Source organism: Sturnira hondurensis, unplaced genomic scaffold, assembly GCF_014824575.4.
Source record: "Sturnira hondurensis isolate 20B ecotype Veracruz unplaced genomic scaffold, ASM1482457v3 Scaffold0006655, whole genome shotgun sequence".
Classification (NCBI taxonomy): domain Eukaryota; kingdom Metazoa; phylum Chordata; class Mammalia; order Chiroptera; family Phyllostomidae; genus Sturnira; species Sturnira hondurensis.
Genome location: NW_028079286.1, coordinates 1,903,070 through 1,915,991, shown reverse-complemented (window position 1 = coordinate 1,915,991; position 12,922 = coordinate 1,903,070). Strand labels below are relative to the sequence as shown.

Here is a 12,922-nt window from a genome sequence, read left to right as displayed (position 1 = left end):
CAAGTCCCTTAAAACATTTCTGTGACTTAAAAATAGATGTCTAGTTCCATTAAGTAAAGAATGCTGTCTTTACAGAAGTGTTTTTATGCCCCAAAGTCAGGGAGTGTTCCTAGCACGGACCTGTTTTTGGTGAGAGGAGCTTGCGAGAGACCGAAATGTTAGGATGATTTTAGGTCACTTTTACAATGACACCCCAGAGTCCGGTCCAAATTTCTCAGAAAAGTGTTCCTACGAAAGAAACTGAGAGGAAGTCATGGACAATTTCTTTCTATTTTGATAGGTTTTAGTGCCAGAAATACTGGAAAATTCATTGTACAGTGTGAGACTAGGGTGGGAGCACAGTGGTATCGATTTTACCAGCAGTGAGGTTGGGAATCTTTAAGGCTGGCTTTAAAAAATAACCAACTAACATGCTTTTCTTGTCCTTTTCTCTCCTTTTCTTTTTTTGCCACAAGGCGTTTGTAAACAAGCTGGATGAATTGATTCAGTGGTTAGATGAAGCCATGGAAACCACTGAGAACTGGGCACCCCCGAAAGCAGAGACCGATGGCCTTAAACTGTACCTGGAGACACACTTGGTAGGCAAGACTGTGTTGCTTTTACTGTTAGTAACAAAAGGGTTTTAATGCACTGCTTGTTTGTTTATGGAGAGTATCAATTTTATTTATTAGAAGTCATTATATGCTAATGAAACCAAGTTTTAATGGGGTAAACTGCAGCAGCTGAAAATTTATAGGCATTGCAAGTAAAAACTATGAAATCTAAATCCTCCATATTTAAAGCTATTTTCAAAAGTTTTTCCAGAAAGTTATTATTTTTAAAAATACCTTAGAAAATTTTACTAGACCCCTTTCTCTAAAGCAATGATTGAAGGTTTTCCTTTTGTTAAAAAAAATATAAATGAAAGAGACAATTTTGATGACCATTCTCAGCTTTCTAGAATTCTTGTAAAATTAATGAACCTCTCATTATCAAGAGGGTCTACTTTATCAGTTCTACACTGGGTTATTTTAATAAAATATTTAAAGTGATGATCTCCATCATTTTTGCGGCTATGTGGGTTTTCAGCATGTAATTAATACAACTGTCATTACACTTGTCCCTGTGCAGAGGGACCGCCGTGCCGGGGAAGTGGAAAACACGCGGATGGATATGCTTCTGAATGCGTTAGAAGCAAGAGTTATAGACTGGGGGACGTTTGATGAACCTCGTGAGGTTTTCACTGAATGCTTCAAATGGCCGATATCAATTATGAAGGGGTGGGAACCAAAGAGTGGAGTGTGATAAAGCATGAAGAAAAAGCACATTGTCATAGGAAATGAAAATTCAAGCTTTAAGGATCTCATCTTTATTCCTTTCACCAATAGCATAAAATTGACAAAGGTAATGAACGCGAATCCTTGGGTACCCAACTGTGGGGCTGGTTTTCTGCCTCTTTTACACACTCAGAATATGGATTGAATACGCACTGAGTGAGAGTCTGCGTGTATGAGAGTTCACGGGATTTCTGGACTGCTCCCTCGAGTTAAGGGAGAGAGAGGGAGGAAAGAGGAGGTGAGAAAAGGCGGGAGTGGGAGGAGGGCAGGGAAGAGAGAGAGAGGGAGAGAAGGGGAGTGAGAGAGAATACTTTTCTGGTGTTTGTGTTTTGCAGTGTTTCAAATCATTGCAAGAAAAACATTTTCAAAGTCGTGTTGCTTCATGCACACAGTCCTCTGGTTGGGAAAGGACGACAAACCTGTGTGGCAGAGAATGAATGTATCGCTTCTCTTTTCCGAGACCTTGGTTGGAGGAGTGTGAAAATGGCAGTGACCTTAAACACCTCTCTTGTACGTGGGATTTTAAATATTGCCCTTAGTATTCAATTCCCTGTTGAGTAGAGCATTGATTTTTTTAAAGAGGGCATTTCATAATAGCAAGATAAAGATATTCAGTGCTTTATAATGTAAATTGTATTAATTAGAATGTCAACTCTTCACTGGCATTGTTCTGACAGAAATTCTAATCTGTGTTTAAACAGGAATATATGAACTTTATTTCACATTAAGTGTGCTGTCTTAATTTCTCTTGATTTAATATTTTATGGGAAACACACATTTAGTTTTTGAGGTCCCAGAGGGCATGGGGACATAAAGAGTGCTTCAACTCTTTTTGTTGAAAGCCAGGGTAAACGAGTATGAACCGAGGTCTCTCTTCTCTTTGGGAGTTGAGTGACATGACCATGAATAACCAATGTCCCGTTCTGAAATCTTTATTACAAATCTGCATTCCTTAGCATCCCCATCCCCTCTGCCTCATTCCAGCCCAACACTGTCCACTAGAACTTTCTGCGATGATGGAATATTTCATATTGCGTTGTCCAGTATGGGAGTCACTAACCACATGCATCTGCTGAGCACCTGAAATGGGGCTAGAGCAACTGAGGATATACATTTTAAATTCTAATGAACTTACATTTACATTGAAATTTCCACACGTGGCTTGTGACGGCTGTGTTCTAGCCTTGTAAATAGCAGAACCTCTGCAGCTGACCAAAGTGATTTGCAGACAGCCTTACATACTGTCTCACAGTGACATTGTCATCTGAAGTGTGGAAACCGGTATCCCCTTTGCTGTGGGGCTCTCCTTTAGATCCACAGCAGAGTCCTTCTAACATGTTCATCTCTTCAAGAATAAACTTGTTTCTGCCGAAAGATCAACCCTTTCTTGAACCAGTGTGCCCCTTGCTCATGTCTGATCACATTGGCCTGAATAGAGATAACACAGCAACATCTTTATCTCTGCTTTGCAAATAATGAGGGGTTATGATGTCCAGATCTGTCCACTGGATGCTAGGTCACAGTATCAAATTTCACGTCTGCAATTATGAATAATACTATCTGGCAGTTACTGAAGACCTAGTGTGTGTGGATTCCACTGAGTGATTCTCAATGTACTGAGTCACTTGTTATATTCATGCTGTGCCTGATACTTCAGATAGAGCCTTTTAAAAAACATCTTTAAACTCTGAGTTACTCTACTCTGTCTCCCTGAGGACCCTGTCTACATTGTCTTCTGATCAATATTGTCATTTATATTTTTTATTGCATTTCTTTATTGTGATGCTGGGTTGATATTAATTTATTCTTCTCAAAAGAAGGAAAAATGCCCACCTTACCATAAAGGAAGTATGTATACAACTGAGCCTACAGATTTACCTTCCTTACTTCACCCTGCATACGTCATTATGGCTTGTTAGTGAGTAGGCAAATAGTATTTGCAAGGTTATTCAGTGTGCAGAATAGCTATGGCAAGTAGCTACCTGAATTTCTTTAAACATCTCTATAGATTCTGTAATTTGACATCAAATCAACGGATGTGCAAGGCCCTGACTTCAGTATCTCCTCCGGTTTAATAATGTGTTAGAAGAAAACAAATATGAAAACAATAACAAAACTTGTACATTTATATTGTGATACCTAATTCAATTATTTTCCACGATGGTAACCAAGGGTTTTTACCAACACAAATCAATTAAAGCTTCACAATACCTTTATGAGAGATGCGAAAGAGCTTTGTTTTAACTGTAAGAAATACTGTGAAATTGCAATGATACATCAATGATTTTCCATGATAATTAATCATCTGCTTGCAACCTGGCTGCTCCTTTCAAAAATACAATTCCTATCTTCCCAGAAAATGACACTTTCAGGAAAATGTCACTCTGGAAAGGTATTGGGTGAGTATTGAACATATTGAAGCTTCCTTTTCTTTGAAAACCACTTTTTGAAACTATACTGCATACATATGTTCTTAGATGGACTCCCTCTTCTCTCACCTCTACTTTTTTCAAACACCCATAGTGAGCTATAATTGGCATGAAATAAATTGTATCTATTTAAAGTATGCCATTTTACAAGTTTCCACTCACTGACGAATCTATATACCCATGAAAGCACCACCACGATGAAGACGGTGAACAAATCCATCGCCTACAAAAGCTTCCTCACCACCTTGGTAATTCTTCTCTCCCTTCCTCCCGGCCTTTCCCTATCTCTGAGCCATCAGATCTGCTTTCTGGTACTAGTATTGACTAGATTAATTTTTACTTTCCAGAATTTTACATAGATGGAATCAGCCAATACGTATTGTCTCTTTTGGGGGAAATACCTGGTTTCTTTCACCCGGCACACTTATTTTGATGTTGCGTGTTTTAATTGTTCATTCATTTTTGTTGCTGAGTAATATTTCGTTGCATGGAAATACCACACTATGTTTTTCCATTTACCCATTGGTGGACATTTAAATTGTTTCCCTCACCACCATTGTCATTGTCTAAAGGAGCAAAATTCAGCAAAAACTGCATTTGAGTAAAGCATCACAAATAGTTTTGGGCAGACTATTTAGATATTTTTTTCCTGTGAGAGAATTTATAGTCTTCAGAGTTAAAAAGTAGCAGAACAGGGTATCAACTTCTCCCTTTGCTCCTGAGAAGATAACTGTGATCTCCCAAGTAGTTTTTGTGCATGCCCAGCGCACCGAACGGACACCACGTGCTGTGCAGTCAGCTGTGGGAAAACAAACAAAAAGCTGTTTGTTTGTTTTTTAACTATAGCCAATCAGAGTGTCCAGTAGGAGAAACACAGGTCAGACTGACACCAGAGAGCTGTAGGAGAATTGGAACAAAGAATGAGCTCAGGGCTTGGCTTAAACTTGGGAGACAAATTTGCATGGGTCATGCTGGGCAACCACTAACCAACCTCATAGAAATATGCTTGGAAAAACAACATTCTTAACTCAGTTTGATAAGTGAGAAAACATGGGGGAAATGGTGACGATGAGTTCAGGTGTCTTAAGCACCTGTGAGTGCCAGGTGACTATTAGGTGCTAGGAATACACGATGAGTAAGTTAGGCTTCTTTCTTCCGGGGATTTCCAGTCTAAGGAAGGTGACCAGAGATGCAATGTAGGCATCTGTAGACCCATAAATGATGAGTGTAATGCAATTTTGAGCAGCAACTTTCTTGTAGGATAGGCAAAGTGCTGTTCAGGGCACAGAGAAGAGTTTCACTGGTTCTTCCCAGAGGGTAGGGAAGGCTCCAGGGGGGTAATTTGATGGACACCTCACGGGGTATGTATGATTTGCTGGATAGACAGGGAAGGAGAGGAGATGGAAGGAGCTTTTGTGGGCAAGTGAGAGAGGTGTGGTGAGCTGTCTGGTGTGGCTGAGATGGAGCTGGAGTTTTGCAGGTTGGGACTGGGCGGTAAAGGAGGTTGTCTTTTTAATGGACTGACCTTTTCTCTGGGGGAAATGGAGATTCACTGAAGGTTTGACTCTATTTTAACACAGGAGAGTGACATGGATCAACCCCCAGTGCCAAGGGGTAGGGTCTTGCTGGTGTAGGTTAGCTGGGTGAAGCCTGTGGCTCAAATGAGAGAGTAACTAACTCTGGGCATCACAGACAGCAGTGTGAGTGTATAGCATTTGAAGGGTCAGGCAATATGTTATGAGTTCCTTTACATGTATTTTTGACTAATGTATGGATATAACACGATATTCTAAAGGAAAATAAGGGAAGGGAGTATAAAAACCTAGAAAGTCAAAAGTCAAAACCTCCTGCCTTTATCCCCTGAGTCACTTCAGGCAGCCATTGTCCTTCTTCATGTGCTTTCAGAGTTATTTCAGGTATTTGAAAGCAAATGCATGTGTGTACTTAACTGTGTTTCCTTCACATACATTATCAATAATTCAAAATTGGTGCAGACCTGCACCACCCCTCTGAGTGGCTGTGCAGTGGCCTGTGTGTGAGTGTGCCATGACTGGTGTGACCAGTCCTTTGTTGGTAAAAACGTAGGTTGCTTGCACTCTCTTTCAATTATAAACAGGGCTTCTGCAAATATCCTTGGGTATTCATCATCTTACCTACTATAGGTATATCCATAGAATAAATACATTTCATGTGAAATTTCTGGGTGAAAGATTATGCACATTTCAAATTTTCATGTATTGCCAAATTGAGCCTGATAGAGATTGTAGCAGTGTGTACTCAGCAATGCACGAGAAGGCGTATTTCTCCACATCCTTGCTGTTGCAGAATGCTCTCAATCGGTTGAGATTTGTTCCTTTGATAGTTACCAGTGGATCATTGGTAACTATGATCCATTGGTACCAAGTTATCATTGTAGTTCAGTGAGTATTCCTTGCATTTTAAGTGGAATTGAATTCCTCTTCATACTCCTAGGAAGCATTTGTATTTCTTTCCTAAGACCCACCACCGATATTCTTCTTGGCCTATTTTTCTGTTGGTCATTGGCCTTTTGCTTCAGGATTTATGGGAGCTTTCTATATATTAAGGAGATGAGTCACATCACTTTCTGTGATGTGAATAGAAAATGTTTTTAAAAGAAACCAGGGGATCTGGTTCCTAAAGAACCGGAAATCCCAGTGGTTGGAGGAATCTTGGGTCAGGCGGACCTGAAGTCCCGGCTGAGAAGCGTGCGGCAGGCCTCTGCCTCCGGCAGCAGCAGGTCTGGATCCCAGGTCTGCAAAGACCAGTGTGTTCTAAGGCGGGGGTGTCAAACTCATTTTCACCGGGGGCCCCATCAGCCTCGAGGTTGCCTTCAAAGGGCTGAATGTAATTTTCGGACTGTATAAATGTAACTACTCCTTAACAGTTAAGCGAGAGCTTGGTGCTGCTGCCAGGTAGAAACAAGGTGCCGGGCCAGATAAAACAAGGTGGAGGGCTGTATTCAGCCTACGGGCCTTGTGTTTGCCACCTGTGTTCTGAGGAGTTTGCTTACTAGTCGTGAGTAGAACAAACTTAAGGGCAGGGAGACTTAGAATGAGTGGATTAAAGATGTCTGAGCAATGAAAGAAGTGGAGAGAATGTGGGCCAGGGGTACCTGGGAGGTAGATAAGAAGAGAGTAGAGAAAATAGATTAGAGAGAGATGGATTGGAGAGGCATTTCAACAGTTCTCTCTCTCCTTTTTAAATGTATTTTATTGACTATGCTAATACAGTTGTCCCATTTTTCCCACCTCACTCCCCCGCTTCATTTCCCTCCACCCTGCACACCCCCTCCTGCCCACCCCCTCCTGCCCACATTCCCCCCTTTAGTTCATGTCCATGTGTCATAAGTTCTTTCGCTTCTACATTTCCCACACTATTCTTACCCTCCTCCTGTCTATTTTCTACCTACCGTCTCTGCAACTCATTCTCTGTACCTTTTCCCCCCTCTCCTCCTTCCACTCCCCTGTTGCTAACCCTCCATGTGATCTCCATTTCTGTGGTTCTGTTCCTGTTTTAGTTATTTGCTTAATTTGTTTTTCTTTTAGGTGTGATTGTTAATAATTGTGAGTTTGCTGTTATTTTACTGTACATGTTTTTTATCTTCTTTTTCTTAGATAAATACCATTAACATTTCATAAAATAAGGGCTTGGTGGTGATGAACTTCTTTAACTGGACCTTATCTGGGAAGCACTTTATCTTCTCTTCCATTCTCAATGAAAGCTTTGCTGGATAGAGCAATCTTGGGTGTAGGTCCTTGCCTTTTATGACTTGGAATTCTTCTTTCCAGCCACTTCTTGCCTGTAAGGTTTCTTTTGAGAAATCAGCTGATTGCCTCAGGGGAACTTCTTTGTAGGTAACTATCTCCTTATCTCTTGCTGCTTCCAGAATTCTCTCCTTCATTTTAATCTTGGCTAATGTAATTATGATGTGCCTTGGTGTGTTCCTCCTTGGGCCCACCTTCTTGGGATGCTCTGAGCTTCCTGGATTTCCTGAAAGTCTATTTCCTTTGCCAGATTGGGAAGTTCTCCTTTATTATTTTTTCAGATAAGTCTTCCACTTGTTGCTCTTTCTATTCTCCTTCTGGTACCCCTGTAGTTCAGATGTTGGAATGTTTAAGGATGTCCTGGAGGTTCCTAAGCCTCTCCTCATTTTTTGAATTCTTGTTTCTTTATTCTTTTCTATTTGGTTGTTTCTTTCTTCCTTCTGGTCCACTCCATTGATTTGAGTCTCAGTTTCCTTCCCACCACTATTGGTTCCCTGTGCATTTTCCTTTAGTTCATTTAGCACAGCCTTCATTTTTTCATCTCATTTGTGACCAAATTCAACCAATTCTGTGAGCATCCTGATCACCAGTGGTTTGAATTGTGCATCTGATAGGTTGGCTCTCTTCATTGCTTAGTTGTATTTTTTCTGGAGCTTTGATCTGTTCTTTCATTTGGGCCATTTTTTTTTTTTTGTCTTAACATGCTTGTTAAGTAGTGAGGGGCAGAGAATTAGATGTTTACCAGGGCTGGGCAATCCACCAGGCTGGTTTGTGACGCTGTCTGTGGGGGCGGTGTCCAAGAGGGAACAATGGCACTCACTCTGCTATCTGTCAGATTTCAGTCACTTCCCCTGCTTTTCCCATGCAAACTGGGCCCTTCTGGTGCTGATTCTTGTGTGGGTGGGTTTCTAGGACCCTGTGGGTCTCTCCAAAGAACTCTCCTGTGAAGCTGGGAGTTTCTCCTGTGGCACCTCAACCCCCACAGGTGTTTGCAATTTGGTATTTTGAGGCTTTATTTCTCTGTGCTGGGACCCTGGGTTGCACAGTTTGTCTTGCTCCCCAGTTTTGCCTGGTTTATCTGCACGTGAATGTGGGACCACTCAGTTGGCCAGCTGCCTTCTGTGCTGCACCCCTCCACAATCCGCTGCCTCACTGGGTCTGCCAGCCGCTGCCATGCTGGGAGTCCTCTCCACCCGGCCGCCTGACTCTGCCCCTCCAACCGGTCTGGATGAATGTATCTACTTTAACTCCTTGGTTGTCGAACTTCTATACAGTTCAGTTTTCTGGCACTACTGGTTATTTTTTGTTTCTAAATTGTTGTTGTCTTTATTTTGGTTGTGCAAGGAGGCACGGTGTGTCCACCTATGCCTCCATCTTGGCCAGAAGTACGTACAATGTTCCACAGTTCTCTTTTTGATGAACTCTCTTGCTGAGTGAGAAATCTCATTACCACCTTCAGTTTCATCTTTCCGGGTCTCCTCCCAGGCTACTAACGTTCATGAGAATAGCACAGGAAGACCTCTGCCTGTGGTAGAGGAAGACTCAAATGTATGGAAGGCTGTGGAAATTGGCTGAAAGCTTCTCTGTGTGTGGAGTGGGACTGATGCTCCAGGGCTATTCTAGGAGTGTGTGAAACTAGGGAATGGGACCAGGGCAAGCAGTGTGTGTGTAAAAAAAGGGAGCAGATGTTACCAGAGCGTGGTGACCATCAGGGCCATGTGCTGATGGTAGAGCTGAAGGTAAAGCTGTAATTATATGGGACTTTAGTTTAAAAAAAATTCAATTATACTTACACAAAAAATTCAAACTGTATAAAAATTTCAAACTGTATAAAAGAGCATAAAATTCAAAGTGAAAAGCTTACTCTCCCTTGGGTAACCAACACAAACCATTTGTTCTATATCTGTTTGGACCTTTTGATGTAAAAGTGCACACTTTTAAAGGATTTTAAATTCACATTATATATACTGTTCAATGACTTGTTTTTTGTGTCTAAACACATCTCAGATATCCTTCTGTTAGTGCATGAAGATCACTGCACATTTTAGCAGCTTCTCAATATTTTACTGTGTGGATGTGCCACAGTTTATTCAATCATTCTTATGATGGCCATTTAAGCTGCCTCCTTATTTACATTTTTGCAAATAACACTGCAGTGAGCATTCGGGTTAGTTGAGTATGGATCTGTCCTTGGTTCCATCAGTGTCTTGTCTACAGCAGCCACTCGAGGCTCACATGTAATGACAGTCTGTCTTAGTCTAGCAACAGCTTTTGTTACAGGTCCAAAAGAGTGTTCGTGTATATACAGAGTTTTGAATGTGTGTTTTTAGGGTAGCTTTTATTTTCTTTATAGTTTTCTTTCCTTTTTTAAACCTTTTTTAAATTTATGTTTATGAAATTTTTAATGTCATTACAATATAGTTTTCCCAGTTTTTTCCCCTTTGACCTCCTCAGCCCAGCCTACCCCCCTCTCGGACAATCAATTCCCACACTGCTGTTCATAAGAATAGGTTTTAAAGCCCACCTTCTAGAACTTTGTTGTTCATTTTGGGATTGGCACCTGCAATTTGAGGTGGCTGCTGCAGGCTGGCAACAGAAGCACCAAAATCCTGTAGACAGCGCTTAGTCTTGGTACCCTTGAAGGGTCAGAAAATTTTCCTCTGTTGTGTCATCACCCTAGGAAGACACTCTCCAAATACATTCAGCTGCTTTTCTTTTGCTTACCCTCTTAGCTCCATCTCTGCTCCGTGTTTCACTTCCTTTTAAAAAAAATTAATTAATTTGATTTAATCTGTATTGTATATTTTTACATTACCATTTAGTCCCCTTATACCCTCTCCCCCCAGCAGTCACCACACTGTTGTCCATGTCCATGAGTCCTTTCTCCTTTTTGCTCAATCTCTCCACCCTATAACCTCCCCCACCCACAAGCTGTCATCTGCTCTCCGTCTATGAGTCTGTCCCCATTTTCCTTGTTAGTTCAGTTTTTTCATTAGATTCCATGGATGAGTGAAACCATATGGTATTTTTCTTTCTCTGACTGCCTTATTTCACTCAGCATAATGTTCTTCAGGTCCATCCATGCTGTCACAAAGGGTAAAAGTTTCTTCTTTTTTTTTTATGCCAAGTTAAGCCCTGTCTGGTGTGGCTCAGTGGATTGAGTACCAGCCTGGAAACCAAAAGGTTGCCAGTTTGATTCCCATTTGGGGGTGTGTAAGAGGCAACCAATAGATGTTTCTCTCCCTCTCTTCCTCCTCTCTGTAAATAATATTTTCCCATTACCATTTACTTCCCTTATACCAGAAGTGGAAAACGCAGGCCAGCAGGTCAAATCTGGCCCTTCACCTTGTTTTATCTGGCCCAGCACCTTGTTTCCATCCTGCGGCAGCACCAATCTCCTTATCCCTAGTTAAGGAGTAGTTACATTTATACAGTCCTAAAATTACATTTGACCCTTTGAAGGCAACCACAAAGCTGATCCGGGGAAAAGTTTGACACCCCTACTATACCCTCTTCTGCCTCTGCTCATTTCTTTACCCCGCGGCAATGACCACACTGTTGTCTGTGTCCATGAGTGCTTTCTCTCTTCTTTTTCCATTTCCGCTTGATCCCTCTACCCTCCTCCCCAGCCCTTTTCAAACCTGTCACCCTGCTTTCCATCTACGAGTCTGTCTGTATCTTGCTTGTTAGTTCAGCTTGTTCATTAGATTCCACATATGAATGAAATCATATGTTGTTTCTCTTTCACTGACTGGCTTATTTCACTTAGCATAATGTTCTCTGGTCCATCCATGATGCCACACAGGGTACAATTTTCTTTTCTATTTATGGCCAAGTAGTATTCCATTGTGTAAATGTACCATAGCGTTTTTATCCCTCATCTACTAAGGGACACTGGGGCTGCTCCCAAATCTTGATGATTGTAAATAATGTTGCAATAAACACAGAGGTGCTTGTGTTCTTCCAAGTTAGTGTTTCAGTTTCTTTGGATAAATTCCCAGAAGTGGAATCGCTGGGTCATACTTAAAGTTGAAACAGGCCCTTTCCCCACTTCCTGGTGCTCACCTCTTCCTGCCCACCTTCCTCTGCTGACAGACAGGCAGACCTGGCCCCAGCAGGCTGAGCCTCACAGGGCCAGCTGCTGCCCCACAGCTGTACTGCACTGCTAAGGGGAGGCGGTCAGACGCAACAGCCTGAGCTCTGTGACTCTGGCTGCCACCTCCCCCAGCCTCACTAAGCAGGGCTAGGGCCTTGTAGGAACTTTGAAATTCCATTTAGTTGTCCCCCCCGCCTCCCTTCCTTCCCATGAGTTTAGGGTGAGTGGCTTAGGGTTTAGTAGGGAGCAGCATTATTTCTCTTTGGGGGATTTGAATACTCAGCTCCCAGGCCTGAGCTCCTTCCTCTGGCGGCTTGGCGGTGGAAAGGTCTGTTGGGAAGTTATAGCGTGTGGGCATTTTGAGGTTGATGCATGGGGACAGGAGGCTCACTTTGGACATGTGAGAGTTCTGAGCCACGTTTCTTTGCTCACGTAACTCTAATTCTGTGTATCCAAGAGCCAAGTGGTATTGTCTTCCCTTTTCAGGTTAGAGGCTCCCTGAACTATTCAAAGCGCCTGGGCATACACGTTTTGCCTGATGCAGTTTATGGACCCTTGGGCCATAATATTCAGCAGTTCTGGTTGTTTTGGAAATTGCTGGTGTTCAGACATTGTAGTAACTATTACTTTATTTAGCGTTCTTTTCAGGATGTAATGAATGTTTTAAATTAGAATGCCAGGGAAACGCTGCATTCATTAAATACTTCCTACTTAGGGTGGTGCTCTGCTAAGTACTGAAGAGAAAGTTTGCACTCTGAGGGTTCATGTACAGGCTACAGGACACTGTATAGACAAGAGCCAGTGCCTGACTGAGCTCCCAGGAACTGGGGGGGCTGTCACCTGCCACCTTGCTCCCTGTATAAACCCCAGTGCAGATCCTACTTATCTACAGTGTTACATGGCATCTTGGAATATTGAAATAATTCATATGATATAAACGATATTAGGATATAAGTTGTAGGGCTAGCACAGATCTTTACATTAGTGAGAAAAATGCTTGTCATGTCTACTGAAGGTTTTTGTGAAGATCAAAGAAACACGTTACATGTGAAGATGCTTCGCTCATTTTGTGGGGATGGTACCCATGCTCTGTAGAGACCTGGGAACATGTGGTATGTACGAGAAGCTCAGGCGTTCCCAGAGATGTTGAGTTTCTCCCCGTCTACCCTTTGCTCACTGATTCACCTGTGACTGTCACGTACTTCAGGGACAACGTGCGTTTCTCTGGTGTCTCGTCTGACTCCCAGCCTCGCTCATGTACAATAGTTACTAAAGATATCTGCTAAATGAATGAAT

General features: G+C 42.1%; 1 protein-coding gene across 6 annotated transcripts in view; it reads left to right on the top strand.

The window, feature by feature from the left end:
- Positions 1-12,922, top strand: part of AKAP6 (A-kinase anchoring protein 6) — a 481,121-nt gene that overhangs the window by 230,936 nt on the left and 237,263 nt on the right. For all 6 annotated transcript variants that reach the window (XM_037050256.1, XM_037050257.1, XM_037050255.1 and 3 more), the window contains exon 5: positions 456-578. In XM_037050256.1, the coding sequence (XP_036906151.1) occupies positions 456-578 (123 nt within the window). The remainder of the gene's footprint in view (positions 1-455; positions 579-12,922) is intronic.